At 41.3% G+C, this 22,494-nt stretch overlaps 1 protein-coding gene across 5 annotated transcripts in view; it reads left to right on the top strand.

Moving 5' to 3' along the window:
- Positions 1 to 13,446, top strand: part of LOC137369347 (tetratricopeptide repeat protein 39B) — a 188,593-nt gene extending 175,147 nt beyond the window's left edge. For 4 of the 5 annotated variants that reach the window (XM_068030427.1, XM_068030430.1, XM_068030429.1 and 1 more), the window contains exon 19: positions 5,911 to 12,737. In XM_068030427.1, the coding sequence (XP_067886528.1) occupies positions 5,911 to 6,007 (97 nt within the window). In that variant the 3' untranslated portion in view covers positions 6,008 to 12,737. Of the gene's footprint in view, positions 1 to 5,910; positions 12,738 to 13,291 lie in introns of those variants that run through there. The other variant, XR_010974933.1, reaches the window with a different exon arrangement.
- Positions 13,447 to 22,494: the final 9,048 nt, after the last annotated feature.

Raw genomic sequence — 22,494 nt, 5'->3', positions numbered from 1 at the left:
TGGTGCACGCTGCTGCCACTGTGCACCAGTGGTGGACGGTGTGAATGATTTAAGGTGGTGGATGGGTAGCTGATCAAGTGGGCTGCTTTGGCTTGGATGGTGTCGAGCTTCTTGAGTGTTGTTGGAGTTGCACTCATACAGGCAAGCGGAAGTATTCCATCACACTTCTGAGTTGTGCCTTGTAGAAGGTGGACAGGCTTTGAGGAGTCAAGAGGTGAGTTACTTGCTACAGAATTTCCAGTTTCTGGTCATGGTGACCCCCCAGGGCATTGATGCTGGGGAATTCAGCAATGGTAATTTGACTGAATGTCAACGGGAGGTTGTTAGACTCTCTTGTTGGAAGTGTTCATTGCCTGGCACTTGTATGGTGCAAATGTTACTACTTGTCAGCTCACGACTAAATGTTGTTCAGGTTTTGATGCATGTGGGCACAGACTGCTTCATTATCTGAGGAGTCGCAAATGGAACTAAACTGTGCAATCATCATTGAACATCCCCACTTCTGGCCTAATAATGGAGGGAAGGTCATTAATGAAACAGCTGCCCTGATGAACTCCTGCAGCAATATCCTGGGGCTGAGATGATTGGCTCCAACAACCACAACCATCTTCCTTTTTGCTAGATATAACTCCAGCCATTGGAGAGTTTTGCTCTGATTCCCAATGACTTCACTTTTATTAGGGTTCCATGATGCCACACTCTGTCAAATGCTGCCTCGGTATCAAGGGCAGTCACTCTCATCTTACCTCTGGAATTCAGTTCTTTTGTACGTGTTTGAACCAAGGCTATAATGAGTTCTAGAACTGTGGTCCTTGCAGAACCCAAACTGAGCACCAGTAAGCAGGTTATTGGTGAGTAAGTGCTGCTTAATAGTACTGTCTGTTGCACCATCCATCACTTTGCTCATGATTGAAAGCAGACTGATGTGGTGGTAATTGGCTGGATTGGATTTGTTGTGCTTTTTGTGGACAGGACATACCTGGGCAATTTTCCACTTAGTCAGGTAAATGCCAGTGTTGCGGTTGTACTGGAACAGCTTGGCTAGAGTTGCAGCTGGTTCTGGAACACAAGTCTTCAGCACTACAGGTAGGATGTTTTTGGGGCCCATAGCCTTTGCTGTATCCAGCACTCTAAGGTGTTTTTTGATATATGGAGTGAAACTAATTGGGTGAAGACTGGCTAATGTTATGATGGGGACCTCAAGAGGAGGCCAAGATGGATCATCCACATATTCGGACCATATCACATATTCCGACCACATATCAATCCCATCACTAAGATCACCTATTTCCACCGCTGTAACGTCGTCCAACTCCACTGCTGCCTTATCTCATTTGTTGCTGAAACACTCGTACATGTCTTTGTTACCTCTGGTCTGGGCTGTTACTCTTGGCTGATCTATTTTCAACCTGCTATAAGCTTGAAGTCATTCAAAGTTCTTCTGCCCATGTCCGAACATGTACCCGTTCATCCATCACCCCTCTGCTCGCTGACCTATGCTGGCTCCTGTTAAACAACGTCTTGATTTTAAAACTCTCATCCTTGTTTTCAAACCCCTCCATGGTCTCACCCCTCCCTATCTCTGTAATTGCCACCAGCCTACAACCCTCAGAGATATCCGTACTCCTCCAATTCTGGCCTCTTGAGCATCCCTGACTTTAATTGCTCCACAATTGGTGGCTGTGCCTTCAGTGGCCAAGGCCCAAAGTTCTTTCTAAACCTTTCTGCCTTCCAACCTCTCTTATAAAATTTGAAATCATGAAAAGTATGTTATAAACTGCATTCTAATTGCTCGGAGTACCCACTGACCACCTTATTAGGTTACTATCTCTAATCTCTAACAACCTTGCTATGACCAAAGATCTCTCAACTAAATCCTCTTGGGAATGCCGACAACTTCATTCATTTAAACACCACACTACTAATTTATCTGCTTAATTTTAGCTACTTAGATGTGAATACCTAAATTCAAAATGGTTTTCAAATTTCAAAATGCATGTTTTGTCACATGACATACATACAATTGATACGTAAATTGGCCATTGTAAAAATTGCCCCTAGTGTAGGTAGTTGGTAGGAGAATTGAGGGAAGGTGGGGATGTGAGAGGGAAAAAATGGGATTAATGTAGGATTAGTATAAATGGGTGGTTGAAGGTTGGCGCAGATTGGTTGGGCCGAAGGGCCTGTTTCGGTGCTGTCTCTCTCTCTCTCTCTCTCTCTCTCTCTATGACTCTCTTTCCTCCTTTTATGACACTTCTTGAAATGCACTTCTTTGATCAGGTTTTTGATCATCTTCCCTAATATCTCTGTGGCTCACTGTCAAAATGTGTTTGATACTGTTGTGAAGCTTAGGATGTTTGCTACAGTTAAATGTGCTCTAATAAAATGTTACTGGGTCAATATCTTGGAATTCCCTTCCTGATACTATTGTGAGAACATCAAGAAAAAGGCTCACTTCTCCAGGCTTCTAAGGATGGGCAATTGCATAGAAGTAGATAGAAAACACAACGCAAGAAAAGGCTGCTTGACCCAACCATTCTGTTGAACGTCCAAATGAGCAGTAGTCCTTTTCCCACCTGCCAACAATGTTCCCATATCCTTTTATTCCTTTTTCCTTCATCCACCAATCTATTCTGTTTTTAAAGTGTTGACATGGGGCCGTATTTTCAAACCCCACTGAAGGCAGGAACAGCTGCGAGCGCGATTTGAATATCATGTTCTCGGAGGTCGGCACTGGGTCCTGCCTCAGGAACACGATGGAATTTTCAAAGTCCCACCAGCAGGGAGGGAACGGGTGGAGCACTCTCCTCCAATTAATTGCCTCCACATTAATTAAAGAGCTCATTAACAGGCTTGTCAGTAGCAGGGAGCAAAATTTAAAGACTGGGAATGGGAAAAATGCCGTGCAGGGCAATACGGCAGGGTTGTGAAGATGTGAGCAGTATGGAGGGCCACGAGGGCTATGGGAAGGGCTGATTAAATTAATTCAGAGGCAGCAAATAAAGCTTAGCTGCTTCAGATGTGTTTCAGTGTGGATATTGCTGCAGCTGGAAGAGTTTAATGTCACAGTGGAGAGAGGCAGGAACCCGGATAGGGAAAAGCAGGGTGCCACCCAGAGACCCATTCCCATGTCCACACAGGCCCTCCGAGATCCCTGGTGACTAATTTGTATAGGCAATGGCAAACCAAGTGATGGCTGCCGCTTGCCTTTAAAGATTGCATTCAGTTCCTCATTCCCGCCTCCATAATGCTTCGTGCCGGTCTTGCTCCCAGGCCAAATTACTTACATTGCATTTAAATGCTGACACGGCGCGGGGTCGGGACCCAGAAATGCTCCAGTCATTGGGGTTGCAACCCGGAAATGAAAATCTGGCCCATGGTCTCTTTTTCAAATTACTATGCAATTCATGGGGGAGCTGTCAGTCAATGTGGTTATCCTGGTAACCAGATGCCCCACATAGTCATAATTCTGATAGGGGCCCAGTCACAAAGGAAAATTTAGCCCCTAGGTATGTTTTCACCCTAATTTCCTGCATTTTGTTGATAATTAAAAAGTATAAACCATTCTGTGACAGAGAGAGATGCACAGAGGTAGAGAGATGCACAGAGGTAGAGAGAAACAGATGACACCAATCGAAACCAAAGAAGGAGGTACAGTGAAGGTAGTTTTGTCAATGTTGCCTATATCCTGAATGTATAAGGAGAATTTTCCTTTGGATGGGCAGGTTTATGCTGGCTTGCTTTAGCAATGAATTAGGATGGACTTGTATCTTTAGTGCAGTACTTTAATGCATGTCCAGTCAATCATTCTTTTGGCTCAGTATTTGGCCATTGTGGACCATGTATACAGATAACTAAGCAAGACTCTACTTGATCCAGTAGATGATTCCGAGCCGACTCACATATTTTCCTGGATCAACCCTTTATTTTCTACTTTGTGTTCAGATGTTAGCTCAATTTTCTGAACCTAACTTGCTTCCCTCCAACCTCTCCATGGGATTTAAATGTGCTGCACCATAAACTTACATATCCTACCTTTGAATCCTTACCCTCTGTGAAATGACATTTCTGGAAGTTATATTCCAATCTGGTAGTCTTAACAACCTCTGTATTTGTTAAGAAGTTCTATTTGAGTGGTCAAAATCCTCATCCAAAATCCGTTTGGAATTTGACTTAAAGAAGGAAATTCTCAAACATTCAATTTCTATATAAAATGAATGCCATGGTATTGAAACATGATGCAGGGAAGTACTGGGAGTTTGCACTTTGATGCCATATTAGTCATCTAATTTTACTATACCTTTCCTTGTTGGACAACATGTTCATACCATTATCTGCAAGGCAGCTAAATGAAGAAATCATCTTTCATAAAGTAATAATTGATTTTGCTTTTTCAAAGCATGACTATTCTGACTCTTTTTAATGAGCAATAAATTATTGGAATAAAAGCAAGAAATGCTGGAAATACTCAGCAGGTCTGGCAGCATCTGTGAAGAGAGAAGCAGAGTTAATGTTTCAGGTCAGTGACCCTTCATCAGTGAAGGTGTTGATAGGACAAGATCACCTTCTCTTTTGTTATCTCTTGCCCCACCCCTGCTTTACTTGCTTAAAACCTATTACATTTCTAACATTTGCCAGTTCTGAAGAATTTACTGGTTGCCTCATTACCAGTGCTCTTCCTCATACTCTCAATGTATTCAAACCCAGCTGCTGAGCTCTTGGTTCCTGTTCTAAATTATTGTAACTTACAAGATCTGGGTTTTATGCTTTTTTTTTCTGTTGCAACATTTGCTGACTTTAGAGAACCTGAGACAACTTTCCACAACAAAGCTCATGTGCGTAACCATGAGATAGTGGAACACTGTATTGCCTTGTACAGTGCCAGCATAACAGTAGATTAAGGATGATTTTAACTAAAGCACCCACCTGAATCAGTAGGACTCTTATTACCACATGCAAAGGGGGATCTTACGCTGTACGTAGGCTCCCGAAGCACATTCAAGGAACAGCTAGGCAGAACGTGCATGGTACATACTCCACCCATTCGTATTGGGCAGTGAAGAAGAAAAGAGAAGTTTAGAATTAATTTAGCCATGGGAAGCCTGTACAAGAATACTGTAAGCTGCTGGGTTTCTCACCTCCATGAATGATTTCTACATCCCACCCCAATTGGCTCAGCTTCCAGGCTGCTTGATATTGTACTGTAGCCGGATGCCCATTCGTGGTGTGCAGCTTCGCTAATGCGTGGTCAGTGTGGCCCATGTCTTGAAATGAACCAGGCCTCCCACTGGCATGAATAGGCAGGTATTCCACAAGCTACTTGCGTGTACCATGCCTGAAGTTAAAATCACCCCCAAAGTCTGAACGTATTCCCCCTCAATGCTTCGATGACAATTGTACTGGAGGTTTAACTGTCTTCAAACAATAAGCGAAGAGTAAATCTATGATGGTTGGTCTAACGATCCTTATTATTTATCCTTATAAATGAGTTGGAACTTGAATATGCATACGGCGAATGCCAGGAAGACTTTGACCCATGATGCAAACAGAACAAAACCGTTTTCTCATCTAGTTGTGTCGGTTCTGATACTGGCATTTTAACGCAAATGTTAGCAAAATGGCTGGTTGAATATATCTTACATTACTATTACCTGGGAGTACAAAACCCTCAGTAAGGTCAAGGGTTATTCAAAGTTCATTATTCCCTAATCTTAATCAGTATCTGAAGAACAGCTGCACAGGCAAACCTAATGGTTTTATTAAACGTTATTTGGCTTTTTCAGCCAAGAATGGCCGTGAGAAGGTGCCCCCACCCTAATTATATTAAGGTGGAGTTAGATTCTTCATTGCCCTGTTATCAATTGTTTTCTATTGAATGCATTCCCTGTGTTTTCTTTTCCCCTACTGCAGGAATAACTACAAAGACTATTCAATGGAATCGAGGTTACATTTTAGGATCCATGCTGGATTGAACTGCTTGAAGAACTGCCCTACCTCAACACCTTGATTATTCCTCAGGAGCAAGTATATGAAGTATATTGCAATAAACAAATGCCTGTGTACGGGTAGGAGTGATATACAATTCACAGACTAGAGCAAAATAATGCTGACATAATCTGCTGTATTAGAAGTATTCTGGATGTAGTAATCTGTCCCCTTAATTCTCATCTTACCAGTTAACCAGGGTTTTTTTTTCCAAAGTGCTGTAAAGTGTGTTCAATTCTATATGTTCTTGCTTAAAAATAAAAGACAGAGATTTGTTCTTTATCAAAATAACATTTATAACATTTGTTTTTACTTGAAAACAGACAGGACAATTGCTGGTGCAATAAATTTATATAGTGATTCAGGCAGTTTATTTTACCAAGTTTTGTTTTAAGAGTCTGAATGAAAGAAAAGCTGAATTTCTTGCAACCAGAGTGAAAGGATGAAAAAGCCTTACAAATGTTAGAAATCTGAAATACGAGCAGAAAATGTGAATACTCAACTGGTCTGTTGGCATCTGCAAAGAAAGTTAATGTTTGGTTGGAGACCTTTCATCAGAATAGAGTCTCCATCCAAAATAGTACCTATATTTACTGTTGATGGCCTTTTTATATAATTCCAGCATTTTCTGTGTCTATTACAGTGGAACTTTATTACAAATATATTCTCTCTAGTCTTGCCATGGATTTATTAGTTATTGGAAGAGTTCAAATTGTTATTGGAGCAGTTACTGTGTTGGTGTCTCTGAACTTGTAATAGCAGTTTTGGCTGTACAGTGCTTGCCAATTATTATTGACTGATCTATGGCAACATGTCCATTCCAGCTGGGAATGGACCATCAATACCTAAAACACAATACAAGGCCTAAGTAACTGAATATGGGGGTGTAGACCACAAGGCCTGGCAATCCAGGCCTCACATCCCAGCAATTCAGTCATATTTGTTCACTGCGTTGTTTAGTTTGAATGTTGTGGAACTTTGGCAAGTCTGTTTGGTTCTGTTGCTTCATCGGCAAATAAATCCTAAATCTGGCCACTAAGATCTATTGCTCTTGTAGTTTCGGATGCACATTACTGGGCCCGTGAGGCTCCATGGTACAACACATCTATGTGGCCAATGAGTTTAAAAGCTTTGAACACTCGTGCTGTAATAAATGAACTCAAACCTGCAGCAAGACCTGAGACAGAAGATTACACATGGGCACAATGAATGCAACAATGAATAGACCCCAGTCAGCACCTGAATCATTAGAATGATAGGATAATAGGTATTATTTTAGTCTATTTGGCTTGGGTTTTTGTCCAGTTTTCCTGCCTCTACAAATTGTGTTCTACATAAGTGGCATACACTGCATATTCTTTATGTATGTACCATTGCCGTACATGCCATTGTGTTTTCCTAATGAATTGTGCATGGGAAGAGCCAGTTCTCTGAATTGAACTGAGGCCTAATTGTTTCATAATCTTGTTGGGCCTTTGTTTTTAAACGATAGGAGTGAATTAGGTTTCAGTGCTAATGATTTAGATGACTTCTGTGTCTAAGTTCTTTCTTAACTCACACCAAGTCCACCTCATCCATCTGCCCTTTGCTCGCTGATCTATATTGGCTCCTGGTTTGGTTAATCAGTACCTCAATTTTAAAATTCTCATCCTTGTTTCAAATCCGTCCATGGCCTCACCTATCCCTATCTCTGTAATCTCCTTCAGCCCTACAATCCCCGAAGATCTCTGCACTCTTCCAATTTAGGCCTCTTGAGCACTCCTGATCTTAATCGTTCCATCTTTGGTGGCCATGCCTTCAGCTGCCGAGGCCAAAGCTCTGGAATTCCCTCTATAAATCTCTCCCTCTCTCTACCTCTCTTTCCTTCTTTAAGATGGTTCTTAAAACCTGTGCCTTTGACCAAGCTTTTGGTCATCTGGCCTAATATCTCCTTATGTGATTCGGTGTCAAATTTTGTTTTATAATGCTCCTTGGGATGTGTTATTACGTTAAAGGCATTGTATAAATGCAAATTGTTGTTGTACAAAAGTAATTCAAATTCTGTTTGCGTAGTTGGAATTTCTGACCAATTAGCAGTTTGTAGTTAAACTTCATAACACCATGCGGTGTGCACATTTTAATATTACACATATCAGAGCCTGGCTCGAACTCTACTCTAGTGAAAGGAATTAGAGACCTGTCCTCATTGGTTGCAAGTTGGTTTGGAATAGAGGTGATTTATTGTTAGTCTCAGACTAGATCTTTAGAAATGATGAATTCATCGACAACAAAATAAAAAGTATGGATTTACAAGATTTAGGTAGCACTAGGGGTGGAGTAGCTTCCGTTTAGCCTACTGTTTATAGCGTTACCAGAAACTGAGCACTGTGTTATTTAATTATGTGCATTCTGTTGATGAATGAGGTATCCACAAAAATATAATGTAGACAACAAGAGGAGCCATAATCTAAGAGCAAAGCAATGCGGATGCTGGAAATCTGAAATAAAATGAAGCGTCATCGACCTGAAAAGTTAACTCTGTTTCTCTCTCCACAGATGCTGCCAGACTTGCTGAGTATTTCCAACATTTTCTGTTTTATTTGAGCCATAATGTAGTTGGGGCTGGTAAAAACTGCCATTAAAACTTTTCACACCTGATAACTGACATGAACCCAGTTCACTCCCTTAATGCCCTCAGCAAACTATATCTTGTTTTAGTAGGAACTGCTCTATATGGATTCTTTGGTCACCAATAAATGCCAAGTTTATTGATGCAGTCAAGACAGGATTTATGCCTACATGATTCTGATAGAATTTTTTTTTTTATAAACAAACTGTACTACTTTGTAAACACTAGGTTTATAATGATGCAGGCCACAAAGCCAGGATTTGGTAGAGAACTGAGCTTATTCGCTGTACAGTTCCCCTCATTTGAGATTTATTATTATGGAAATACTTGAGAATACTGAAATAAAAATGTACCTGAACACTTGCCATTCCCTCTAAGAACAGTTTGGCCTTGCATTCTGGCAATTTTACATAACAGGACTCTTCTGTGTTTTGTTGCAGCTCAAGTAGTGCTTTATTTTAACTTGCTCATGTTGATCCATGGTGAGTATTTTTGATATTTAAAGACGATGTTGCAGAACGTTTCAGTAAAATTTGTTTCTCGCCCCCCCCCCCACTAGAACACTAAATAGTGTTGAGTATTTTGAAATGCGTTTCCTGGGGCAGTCAAAGCCAAGAGGAAACTAGTGGATGATTAATCCCTTCCAAGATTAGCCACTAGTGATAATTTGTGTGCATTATTTCACCCTGTCCCCTCAGTGCTAGAATTAATCCATTAATCTATCTTCTATGTAAATAAGCAGTAAGCTTCAAATATGTTGGAGTGGTTAGTCAAATTTCTGTTATATGAGGTTTAGAATCTATATATTCCTTTTACATTTCAATGACTTCGACAGCAGGATAGTTTCAGTGAATCATTTTCTAAGTTTTGATGTTTGAATGTTGTGCCTCAGTTAGGCAATTACCATGCTGCACTGGAAAATGGAGACAGAAGGACAGGGTGCTATGAATGCCTCTCCAATTTTATAAAATCTATTATTGGGAAGGATTGAGATTAGTGTTCTGTTTCCTCTTAGGGATGGCTCAAAGCCAAGCTTCACTGTATACTTGAATTTTTAGGCATACATTAAACATTCAACTCCCTGCCAATTCTTTATGTAAATGCACAACGTGTGCCGGTTCAGTTGTCACTCTGTGTTCCGTCAGCTGAACTGTCAGTGTGACAACAAAGTCTTGTTTCCACTTGTCTCCAGCAACCCTGCAGTAGGGAGAGCCTGTGCTCTTGGCCCTGATCTCTATCTAGTGACACCTGCATAGGTGTGTTTGCTGAGCGAGGGATGGATTAGGCCTGAGTGTTATGGCTACAATACCAGGATTTCCTGTTTGACAGTTCCTGCTCAGATTACCATAACTATACACAGCCCTTAGATGAAAAATGGGAATAAAGGAGGAAACAGAGGAAAATAGTTTTAATTTATTGGGATAATAAAATCCTTTCAGTTCTTCAGAAAGGGGGTATATATTCTGTAAAGTTGTTGGAAAAATCTTTGCTAAGCAGTCTTCATAAACTTCCCAAGTTGAGCAAAATAATTTTAATCTAATGCACAAACCAAAATATACACAAACGCTTCTGTTTGTGTTTTGCAAATCCATCCAGCAATTTTCATCTTTTACTGGCTCCATCTTAAGCGATGCTTCACTATTTCCTCTGGTCTCAAGGGAAAGTCCACTTCTCCTCCATTGCTAACTCTGCCTGCAAGATGTTTACTGTTGGTCTTTCATTCAAACACTTTTTTCCTTCCCTTCCAGTGAGTATCAACAGGCTATTCCACCATTGAAGGCATTGCAACTTAGCCTGATCCTAAATGCAAATAAATGGACCCTAACTGATTTTTTCCCCTTTCATACCCCTTTTCACATCACCACTGGGTGCACTGAGACCAATTATAGTGTCCCAATTGACGACATGTGACCTGGCAAGGACCAAAGAGTGAGGCCAGGGCCTTTTGGTGTTTATGGTGTTTTGGTACTATTGTCGCACAGTGTATTTATCCACAAAATTATTGAAGCACAGCGGAGAAAGCTTCCCCCCTTTTTCCCTTTTCATCTCCTCCTCCTTCACGATTCTACATTTGTAATGGCTTTTCATCTTTCAGGTTTATTACTAATTGAACAATTTGCTGCTGATTTGCTGAATAGTGAATCGAGAGATTTGTTTTTGGCAGGAGACTTCCCAGCTGCCATGTAAACTCGGTGCACTTTCCATTCATAGATTGATGAGACAATTGGGGGAAAAAATTATGCTATTGGCCACTTCAAGTAGAATAGTAGCCCTTCCCATTTTAAGCCAGTAGATTTGCCCTTTTTGTTTGCTTTCATACTGCATATGTGCACGATTTAATAGAATGGTGGAACAGGCTGAAGAACTGATAGGAACGAGAGTAAGCCAATGATCATATTTTGATCTTAAAAATCACCTGGTCCATTGCAGACAACTAGTTTCCATATTCTAAATAGTGTGTTTTGAATGCAACACTCCTGGATAAAAATCTCTTTGAATGGAGGAATGAGGCAGTTTAGAACTGATGCAAACTTGTATTTGCCGTCAACTTTTGTGAAGAGAGAAACAGAGTTAATGTTTCAGGTTGAGGATCTTTCTTGAGAACTGGAAGGCGCTAGGGATGAACAGCTTTTAAACAAGCTCAGAGCCAGGGAAAGACATAAAGAAAGGGATCTGTGATGGGTGTGTGGCAGGAGTAATTAAATGACAAAAGGGATGATGATGCAAGGCAAAGATGATAATGGGACAAATATAAGAACAAAAGATGGGTCAAGTATCAAAGCTCGATTTTTCTTAACTGACCCAAGATTATCATTAAAAACCACCATATAATACAAAATATTTTAAATGCTTTATTTTGTATTCAGGAGATGTAAAAGTGAAATTTATTTATTTATTTTTTAACATATCAATTGCAGATCAGTACGTTTTATTGATGGTTGATAACCCTAATCTTGGGTAGAATATTTAATGAGACTGTCCCTTTCTTTGTGAATGGTAGCAGGCTATCATTTAAGTCCAATCCTATTTTTCTGTTTGTGTGGGACTATATATACTAATATGAGGAAACTGATTTTGTGTGGTACTTACCTGGAATTAAGGAATTCTTACAGTTTCCCATTCCCTTTTCCTTCCTGGAGCATTTTTTATTTAGTTGCTGATCTTCACAGTGACACTTTGGCTGTGCAGCACCGTTCAGTTAAGGTGTTTCCGTGAGAACTGCCATTGTTCTGATTTGATGGGTGAATTGGCAAATGAGTCAAAATACCAGCTCTGGAACTCCACCATGACCACTCAATCAAGGTTTTGGGCCCTGTGAGCAATAGTGCAGCAGGTCCTTCACCATGAGTGAATTTACCCTGACCCTGATGAACAGAAAAAGCTACTCCATAAATTCAATGCTGGAAATGCTGCTATTAACAAAAGATTAGTCCATAATGATGGTGTTTGCTTTAATTATTAGAGCATTTTCTTGAAAATATTTTTGTACAATTTGTATTGGGTCAAATGTCAAATAATAAATATCATTAATTTCTGGTGATTTTAGTCACTTACGGTCATATAAAATATCAGAATTCACCACTTGCTTTCTGAATGTCAACAGAAACTAATGTACATCTGAACAAAAAGGTTGCAACATTCCATGTATTGATAGATTTGAAAAATGCAAGAGGTGCATTTTGGCGCTGCAGTTGTATATTATTTATTCTGTCCAACTAGCGTCTTATTTTAGCTCTAAAATAGAAGAACACAATTGTATTGAAACTATATTTTGGGAGAAGTGGATAGCAATGCTATATATTTTTATGTTGATCATTCTGTACATTCATAGCCTATTCTGTGATGTGTGTTGCTTCATATAATGAATGAGTAATTATGACAGATAATATTGACCAAGACTATTCAGCTTAGATACAGCATATTTTTAAACTGAAGATTGAAATGTTCCCATTTTATTCTGTATGTGTATTCCCCAATGCATTATGTTGTTACTGAATTATATGTTGGAATGTTGTACTGTAATGTGTCTGCTTTGGTGGTAATTGTGTTTATCCCTAAATTAAACCAAAACAAAAGATAATAGTTTATTCCAATTTTCAGTTCTATCTGTTATAATGTTTACAATAAAAAAAATTATGCTGGTGGTGATGTGAAGTTTGTGTGTATTTTGATGGGCACATTAGTTACTTGAGAGTTCAAATCCATTTATTATTTGTGCATTCTGACTAAACCTGCCAATTTCAGTTGTGTGCATTAAGCCTTGTAGCTTAACTAGAAAACTGTATTTAATTTATTATATCCATTATTATCTACTGTCTTGGAATCAAACTTTGTTGATTTAGAAACTAATTTATTTTGGTATTGTTCAGTGCCATCCACTAGTATTCACTGAGGCAACTTGTGGCAGTCCTTCCCTGGGATCCCCTAGTGAGGTGTTTTTACATTGTCCCAGCCCTCTTGCATTCAAGTCTCTCTCCATTTTATGTGTCAGAGTCCCCACCCTGATGACTCATGTGACCCTATATTTATACCCCTGCTGTTTCAGTAACAGTGGGGAAACTCCAGCATGAAGCATGGCTTCATACGCTTGCTCTGTAATAAGAAATGGGTCTGAGTACAGTAGATGGACTAATTTTGCCACGCATGAGGGGTTTAGGATTGGACCACCAATAACAGCAGTTTTTTCTTGATTTGAAGGAGGAGAATTGGATATCCTGCAGCACGGAGAACGATTTAGACATTTGGTGGCACAGAAAAGAAGGCATGCATTAGAAGATTCAAAGTTTAAAGGCATGGGAGATTGAGTGGGAAAGGAGGAGAAATTGGGCAGAAACATACAAAGGAGGAATCAGAGACCAAAAGTAGTTTGGAAAAGCTCATGATCATCTGTATTTCCAAATATATTAAATGTTAGTATTTAAAACATGACTTCTGGTACTCTGAGGTACACTTGTAAGTGGATGCCATTTTTGAACTTTGGGTTTTAATTTAGAAAAATTGAAATTCTGTGAAATTTTGATTATTTTTCAGTTCATCAGAGTGGGATGTCAGTTTTTGCATCTAATTTAGATACAGCACAATTAGAAGAGAGCAAAGCTCTGAGTAAACTGAACCCTAACCCCATGTCTGAAGACCATGCTCCCTTTCCCACCGGTAAGCTTTATGACCTAAGTAAGATTGTAAAGTTTGTGCCAAATTTTCTGCTGTGGGTTTGCACCCAGTTGGCCAAGCACATTTCATGTTGGATTTCCAACTGACAAAACAAATCAGTTCAAATTGGACTGAAGCCCAGTTCTCATAGTTGTAAGGACAAAGTGTGAAAAGCACTTTACTACCCAGCTCCCCTGGTGATATCATTTATTTGATCAATTGAGGTAGACATTTGTTCTGGCATGGATCAGTGAAAGAACTGGGGAATCTGGTAAACAAGAGAAATGGAAACCTTTACCAATAGAATTGAATATAGTCTTTTTGTAAGTATCACAAAAAAATTCAAGTATCTCTTGTGTAGTGCATTAGAACAGTGACTCAGACAAATTAAGAGAACATTTGATGTTTTTAATGGAGGGGCTCAGGTTTGTGGCGATTTGGGCCCTGCAGTCGGTGCTTTCAACATTAACAACATCATTGAGAGCTAATGGCTAAGGGAGTAAACCCATCAAAATCTCGAGTGGAGTCCCATTAGACAGTTGGTGCTTCCCTCAAGTTAGCACCTTCCAGCAACTCTTGCAACTGAATAGGCCCCAGACGTGTAGGCTTTCATCTTTCCTCTGGACACCAGCTTATGAAGTCGAGAGGGGGGCAGGTGCAGATGCTAGGCAAGTCTGCATCTCCTAAAACTATGCCTACGCAGCAAACAAAGAAATGTAACCTTTTGGCCTGGAAGATGGAATGTGAGGACTATGTGTCCTAGACTGAACAGCGACCCCACTCCACAGCTAGTGTATGCAAGACAGCCCTGATTGACTGTGAGCTACACAAGCTTGGTGTCAACATTGCTGCTGTACAAGAAACCAGATTAGACAACACAGGCTTTATTCAAGAGGCTAAATACATCTTCTACTGGATTGGAAAGTGTACTGAAGATCGCCGTGAACAAGATGTAGGCTTCGCGGTGAGCAATTGGCTGGTACAATCAATTAAGCCACCAGTAGCAACCTCAGAGCGCTTCATCTCCCTGCGGTTATCATTGAATAGAGGCACAGTCAACATCTAATGTGGCTACGCATCAACTCTGAATGCCAGCATCTCAGATAAAGAGCATTTCTATGACTCCCTAGGTGATATTCTGGGAAACATCCAAAACGGCAATAGGGTATTCATCCTGGGTGACTTCAATGCACATGTTAGAGCAAACAGTGATTCATGGCCAATGTGCCTCGGTCGCCATGGGGTGGGCAAGATCAATGATAACCGACAATGCTTCCTGAGCTTTGTGCCCTGAATGAACTCTGCATCACCAACAACACCTTCCGGGGAAGACATCACCACAAGGTATCATGGCGTCACCCAAGTTCTGGACATTGGCACCAACTAGACATAGTCATCAAGAGGAGGCCCGGTCTGCCCAGTGTTCTTCACACCCACACCTATCGTAGCGCAGATTGCAACACCAACCACTCTCTTAGCAGCAGCAGAGTGAAGTTGCACCCCAGATAGTTCCACAGCTGAAAACGCGATGGCCCACCTCGCATTAACATCCCTTGCATAAGCAATGATGCCAAATACCAGCACTTCGCACTGTCGCTAGAATACTTGCTACCCACCAAAGCCTTAACGGGAAGCACCGATATCAGCATCAATGAAGCTTGGAAGTCACTAAGCTCAATCATCTATGAAGCAGCAGAAGCATCATTTTGTAAAGGCAGAACCCACAACAAGGGCTGGTTTGTGATCTCCTCAGCTGTGATGATATCTATCATTGATGCAAAAAACAAAGCCTACATAATGCACAATATAAACCCAATAGCTAAGACACTGCACAACCTGAAAGTAGCCAAGAGAGCCATGCAAGAGGCAGGGAGATACTATGCAAACACTGGATCAACTTATGTCAAGAAATCCAAACTGCATGTGATAAATGAAATCTACAAGCTATGTATGAAGGGATCAAGAGGGCGTTTGGCCCTGTCATCAACAAAGTTGTTCCCTCGAAGTCGGCAAATGAAGTACTCACCGACCAAAGTAAACAGATGTCCAGCTGGGCTGAACACCATTGTGAGCTGTACTCCTGTGAGTCGGATATCTTCCAGTTCCCACTTGATGCTCTCCTGCAACTTCCTGTCATGGAAGTGTTAGATGAAGAACCCTCATCGCTGGAGCTCGAGAAGACCGTAGACCGCCAGGTGAACAGAACGGCACCAAACAAGGATGGAATCCCATCCGAACTGCTCAAGCACGGAAAGTACAATCTATTGCCACACCTTTATGACCTTCTCCTCTGCTGGAAAGTAGGCTCTATTCCACAGGAGATGTGATGCCAAAATCATCACACTTTACAAAAACAAAGGTGACAGCAGAGACTGCAGCAACTACAGGGGCATCTCACTCCTTAGCGACACGGGGAAGGCCTTTGGTAGGGTCATACTTAAAAGACTCCATTTACTTGCAGACTGAGTGTACCTGGAAGCACAGTGCAGGTTCTGTGCCAGCTGAGCTACTGTGGATATGATCTTCTCCATTTGCCAGGTACAAGAGAAGTGTAGGGAACCGAGTTATATCCCTTTACCTTACATTCATAGATCTTACAAAGGCATTTGACACTGTCAGCAGAGCAGGGCTCTACAAGATTTATGGAAAAAGTGACTGTCCACTGAAGCTCCTCAGTCTCATCCGCTCCTTCCGTGACAGCATGCACTGCACTGTACAGTCTGATGGCTCCACTTCTGACAATTTCGGAATGAAAAGTGGAGTGAAACGGCTGTGTCCTAGCTCCCACTCTGTTTGGCATCTTCTTCTCCATGCTCCTGAACCTCACCTTACCTGCAGACATGGAAGGAGTCTACTTGCACACTAGGTCAGACGACAAGCTCTGCAATCTATCAAGGCTGAAAGTGAAAACAAAAACAGATCTTGTCCTGATCAGAGGACTCCTCTATGCTGATATGCTGTGCTAGTTGCTCACACGGAAACTCAGCTACAAAGACTTATGGGCTGTCTCTCCCATGCCTGTACCTTGTTCTTCTTGACTATAAGCATCAAGAAAACCGTGGTCATGTGACAAGGTGTTGCATCTCTTCCCCTGATTACATTTAATCACACCCCACTGGACGTGGTTAGCAAGTTCTGCTACCTTGGGTCCACAGTCACAGGCAGTCTGTCCCTTGATGCGGAGCTCGATACATACATAGGAAAAACAGCTACCGCCTGTGACCAACTCGTGAAACTCGCCTGGGATAACAACAAGCTGACCCTTAGGGCCAAGCTGATGGTTTATAAGGCCTCAGCACCTTGCTGTATAGTTGTGAAGATGGACAACTTACAGATACCAGGAAAAGAAGCTCAATAATGTCCATCTTCACTGTGGTGCATTCTGGGTATGTCCCGACTGGTCAAAATTGCAAATGTGCCAATCCTCTCAAAGGCAGAGCTCAAGTGTGTTGGCACTTATCAAACAGAGGCGGCTTCGGTGGATCGGAAACGTCCGCAGGATGGAAGACGGTCACATCCCCAAGGATCTTCAGTATAGTAAGGTAGTCAGGGCACCCAAAGCTCTGCTTCAATGATGCTTGCAAGCGTGTCATGAAGGCCCTAACATCGACTATCACACCTGGAAATCACTGACTGGCAAATGAGGGAAATGGTGACACATCCTGTGGACTGGTGTGCACTATCACGACGACCAGTGGCTACAGCAGCTTGACAACAGGTGCCAACTCCAAAAACAACAACTTGCAGCTTCACGTGCGGCATTTGTGGCAGAACCTGCCTCTTAAGTCTTGGCCTTCACAACCAACAGCAAAGGTGCACCAAGACAAGATATCCTACCTAAATGGATTGTTTTCTGCGTGTCCATCAACTTTTGTAGATGGAAGGATGCCCACACACAATAAGGGAGGGGATTGTTACCACGTTGGAATAAAATGAGCTTTAAGAGCAGGGTGCAGTTTTCATTGGAATGTCATATGCAAACAGCATAGCATTTTCAAATGAATTATGTTGATTTGTATATTCATAAACATGGGAAATAACTGTGCATAACTCCACAAGGATAATGCTTTTTAAACAAAACTGGCTGTGTTGTGTATTATAGACTGATAGTACTCGAATGAAACAACTGGGATTTTCCTTGTGACATGTTTGGGTCCGTTGTCTGATAAAGATTGATTGATTAGTTAACAACTCAATTATTGTTGTATCATATGATGACCAGGATGGTAGAAGGTGAACTAAGTGGACCTTGGTATTTTCTCCTCCAGGAATTTCTGTTTTTCTAATTATAGTTGGGTTTGCTCCAAGAACACAAACTTTTATAACCAGTTCAGTGACCATTGCATTTCTCAAGTTTTCTATTTCTACAAGTTCTACTAGACTATTGCATACATACTGTCATGCAGACCCCCACCAACCAAGAATGAGGCATATTAATTTTGTCATGTGAACATCAATTTTAAACTAGAGTGGAGAAATGACTTGTTTGGGCTGGAAGGATATTTGCATAATAAGAGATGCTGCTTGTAGAGATAAAGGACTATTCCCTGATCCAATTGACCCCAAATGGATTTTGATCACCAAACATTGAAGATGTAAGGAGGCGTATTCCAGGGCCTGCTAAAATAATACAATCCACAAATGCCAAAGTGATTAAGCCAGTTAGTCAAATGACTGACTTGCTGGCTAACTTGGTTTTTGAAATTGTGCCACACAGAAAGGAACAGAAGGCAGTTTGTAACTGAAGCTGGCACAAAGAAGCCTCTCTCCTGGCTGTCTCTCTCTCGCTTTCTCCCAGGCCACTGGACCCATGGAAGGCACGTAAACCTCGCGAGAAAAGACTCTTATATTGAAACAAGTTGAAGCATGAACTGGGCCCCAACGAACAGCAGGATTTACCAGCAACCAACGACTCCACATTGAACTCAAAGGACAGTAAATAACTAACAGATATTGCTTTAAAATGTTCCCCTTTATTCTTTTCTACTTTTTCTGTCTCTATCTGTGTGTGTGTTTATCGCACATGCATGCTAGCATAGCTGCGTCACGTATTCATAGTCGTTAACCGAATTTGAGTTTAAAATTAATAAACTTCCACCTTTCTTGTTTAAATCTAAGGAAACCTGTCTGATTTCTTTGCCTTACAATTGGAAAGCAGTGAACAAGGATTCACTGAGGGGAGCTAAAAACACGGTGTTTCTAAAATTAAACCCTGTTACGGTTAAACCAAAGGCTGAGAGGGAACCCCTAGACCCCTTCTCACCTGGTTGTAACAATGTCCGTATTTTGAGAAGTCATTATACATAACCATACTTTGTGAAATCAGGATATGGTATGTGGAAAATTACGTTGTATGGATTGCATATACTGGGATCATAACATGCTTAAGGAACATGTCGATTTGAGGTACAGCTGGGCCAAGGATACGGGTACAATTTGAAATATAAGAACTGACACCCGACTGCTCCATAAGTCTGAAACGTTACGCTGTTACTCTGTAGCTGAATAGAGGAAACCACGCTGCTTCCCAAAATGATCCCACATTTAAACAAGTATACCTCACCATATAATATGAATGACGGAAAGACAATTTATATATAATACTTCCCATATACTTTGCATCAAGCTGGAACCTGCTCACTCACGTTCATGGATCATAATGGTCTGAATTTTAAGGAGCCCTCGATGTCGGGATCCATGGTGGGGGTGGGGGGCGCCTGAAGATGGCCCTGGATGAGGCCCGCCACGGACCTCAACACCAGCAGGGCTCGGCCCAATCCTCCCAGCGGCGGCAGGGAACCATGGCGGCACCCCCCACCGCTTGGCGACGGGACCACAATCACCATATGCAAATGAATGAAATGAATAGATTTGCATGTACTTACTCTTAATCTTGGTGGCCCGGCGGACGACACTCCCATGCCTTCGGATCCCGGTCTGGGGGAACGAGGTGCCACACTGGTGGGGAGTGGGGAGGAGGTACATTTATCAGTGCAGAGGGTGGGGGGAACAGGATCAAATAAACGTCATGGGTGTAGGGAATGGTGGGAAGGATTGTATTTTAAACTTTATGCAGTTTGTGGCGGGGAGGGAAGGTTAGATGTTACAGTTAAGTGTTTTGGGGGGGAAATGCAAATAGTTAATTTGTTATGGAGAGTGGGAGAAGGGCAAAAGAAATGTATTGAATTTTATTCAATCTGTTTTTAAATATTTAAATAAGCCGGTAGGGCTGACAGTCCTGTAAAAATGGCGTCAGCACCTCCACATGGCAGCTGCGCCATTGCTGGGGATGGACAGCCAGCCCCCTCCATGTGATTTGTTGGGGGGGGAGCCTGCCCCAGCTATTTAAATGAGCCACTGCGCTTGAAATTGTGTCGGCTCTTTGGCGTGTGGCCCGCCATTTTTGGAATCTTGGTGGTGAGTTCATAAAATCCAGCCCAATGATTGAGAAGCTCTCAGGAGGCAGCTTTCAAAGGCCTAGTGGGTAGCAACACTGTCCATAAAATACAAGTTTCCAAGTTCAGTTCTCAGCCTTTGCTGTGTTAGCTATCTTAGCTACAGTCTGCCTCCATATGAAAAATGGGCCTGGTGTCCTACCACTTATTGCTGGAAGGTAATGCGGGAATGGCATGTGACATGGCTGGGATGTCTTCCACTTTTGAATAATGTGTCAACATCATTGGCTCACACAAGAAAGTTGACCACTTGGGTGACGTCCTTTCGAGCTGCTAATGATTGTGGAGCTGTATGTCAGTCAGTGCTTTCAGGGGAGAAGAGGGCAAAAAGAAATGTAGTGGGGGAGGGTGTAAAATGTTTTTGAGAAAAATCAGTTTTATGCAAATTGATATCATTGCTGTGAAAAGGATGTATTGTATTCTGATGTTGAGGAAAATTTAGGACATTATGAGTATGATAAAAATAAAAAACATAGCAACAGGATTAGGCCATTCAGTCCATCGATCCTGTTCTGCATTTCAATGAGATCATGGTTGATTTGTATCTTAAGTCCACCCAGTCATTTTTGTTCTGTAACCGTTACTGCACTTGCCTAACAAAAATCTATTGATCTCAATTCTTAAATTTTCAATTGACTGAACCTCAGCAGCTTTTTGGGGAGTGTGTTCCAGATTTCCACTACCCTTTATATGAAGAAGTAGTCCCTGATGTCACCACTGAAAGGCCTAGTTCAAATGTTAAGATTATCTTCCCTTGTTCTGGACTCACCTACCAGAGGAAATAGTTTCTATCTACCCTATCAAATCCTTTAATCATCTTAAACATCTCCATTAGATCACTCCTTTAGTCTTCTATAATTAACGGAATACAAACCTAGTCTAGGCAATTGTTGTCATAATTTAATCCTTTTAGCTCCAGTATCATTCTGGTGAATCTGTTCTGCACCCCACCCAAAGCCAAATTATCCTTTGTGAAGTGCGGTTCCAACAACTGAGTGTACAACTGCAGATGGCATCTAACTAGGACCTTGTATAACTATTAATATAGCTTCTACCCCTTCGTATTCCAGCCCCTTGCGATAAAGGTCATTATCAAATAAGAGGGAATACAAGAAAATTAAGAATAGAGATTAAAAAAGAGACAATGAGGAGTGCAGCTCAATTTTTTAAATAAGCATAGTTTTAAAAATAGTTACCTGGAACTTGCCTTGAGGCTATGTTTGATTCTATAGCACTGTCTACTTAAGGGCTCGACGTTCAAGACTATAAAGCTGGAAAGTTTTATGATTAATTTTATAATAGCCATGTAGACCCTGTGAAAAAATTACGTGTAGGTGGTAAGTAGCCCTAAATACTGCTATGAAAAACTGGCTGCACTTCTTTCTCTTCTACTCAAAGCTCTTTAAATCTGTAGATACAGTGTACTGAATAACTCATCTTGGTTTGTTTTGGCTGCCATTTTCTTCATTGACCCTTTTTCCTGTCAATTTCCTCCCTTTCCCCATCCCACTCTCCTGAGAGCACTAGCTCCAAGGTGTCAGCTGTGACTCAGAGATAACACTAAAATAAAAGCAAAATACTGCGGATGCTGGAAATCTGAAATAAAAACAAGAAATGCTGGAACCACTCAGCAGGTCTGGCAGCATCTGTGGAAAGAGAAGCAGAGTTAACGTTTCGGAACTCCGATGAAGGGTCACTGACCCGAAACGTTAACTCTGCTTCTCTTTCCTCAGAGATAACACTCCTGACTCAGGCAGTCATGGATTCAAGTCCCACTGAAAAGACTTAAACATGTAATCTAGACTGACATTCCAGTGACCGTATTGAGGGAGTGCCTTACTGTCAGGGGTGCTAACTTTTAGATGAGATGTCTGCCTTCTCATGGGGATATTAAAGATCTCATGGCAGTATTTTGAAGAAGAGTAGGGAAGTCAACAGTAATTCCTCAAGCAACACCTAAAGGGAATAAGCTATTCATTATCTCATTGTTGTTTGTAGGACCTTGTGTGCAAATTGACTGCCATAATTCCAACATTACAACAGCGATTCCATTTCAAAATTACTTCATTGGCTATAGAACACTATGAAATGTACTGAGGTTGTGAAAAGATGCTGTATAAATGTGACTCTTCTTGTTGAGTTGTGTTTCCATGGGCCCTAATTATTAATGTGTAACCTGAGTAGAGTGTTATTGGCAGCCTGTTCAGCTGTGAGAAACATCACAGCTGAGTATAATCCAATCCTCCAATATTTATACACATCTATTGAGAGCAGGGGTTGCAGGGTAGCAATTAC

Source organism: Heterodontus francisci, chromosome 4, assembly GCF_036365525.1.
Source record: "Heterodontus francisci isolate sHetFra1 chromosome 4, sHetFra1.hap1, whole genome shotgun sequence".
Lineage (NCBI taxonomy): Eukaryota > Metazoa > Chordata > Chondrichthyes > Heterodontiformes > Heterodontidae > Heterodontus > Heterodontus francisci.
The sequence above is the reverse complement of the archived record's forward strand: the minus strand, read 5'-3'. Positions and strand labels throughout refer to the sequence as shown.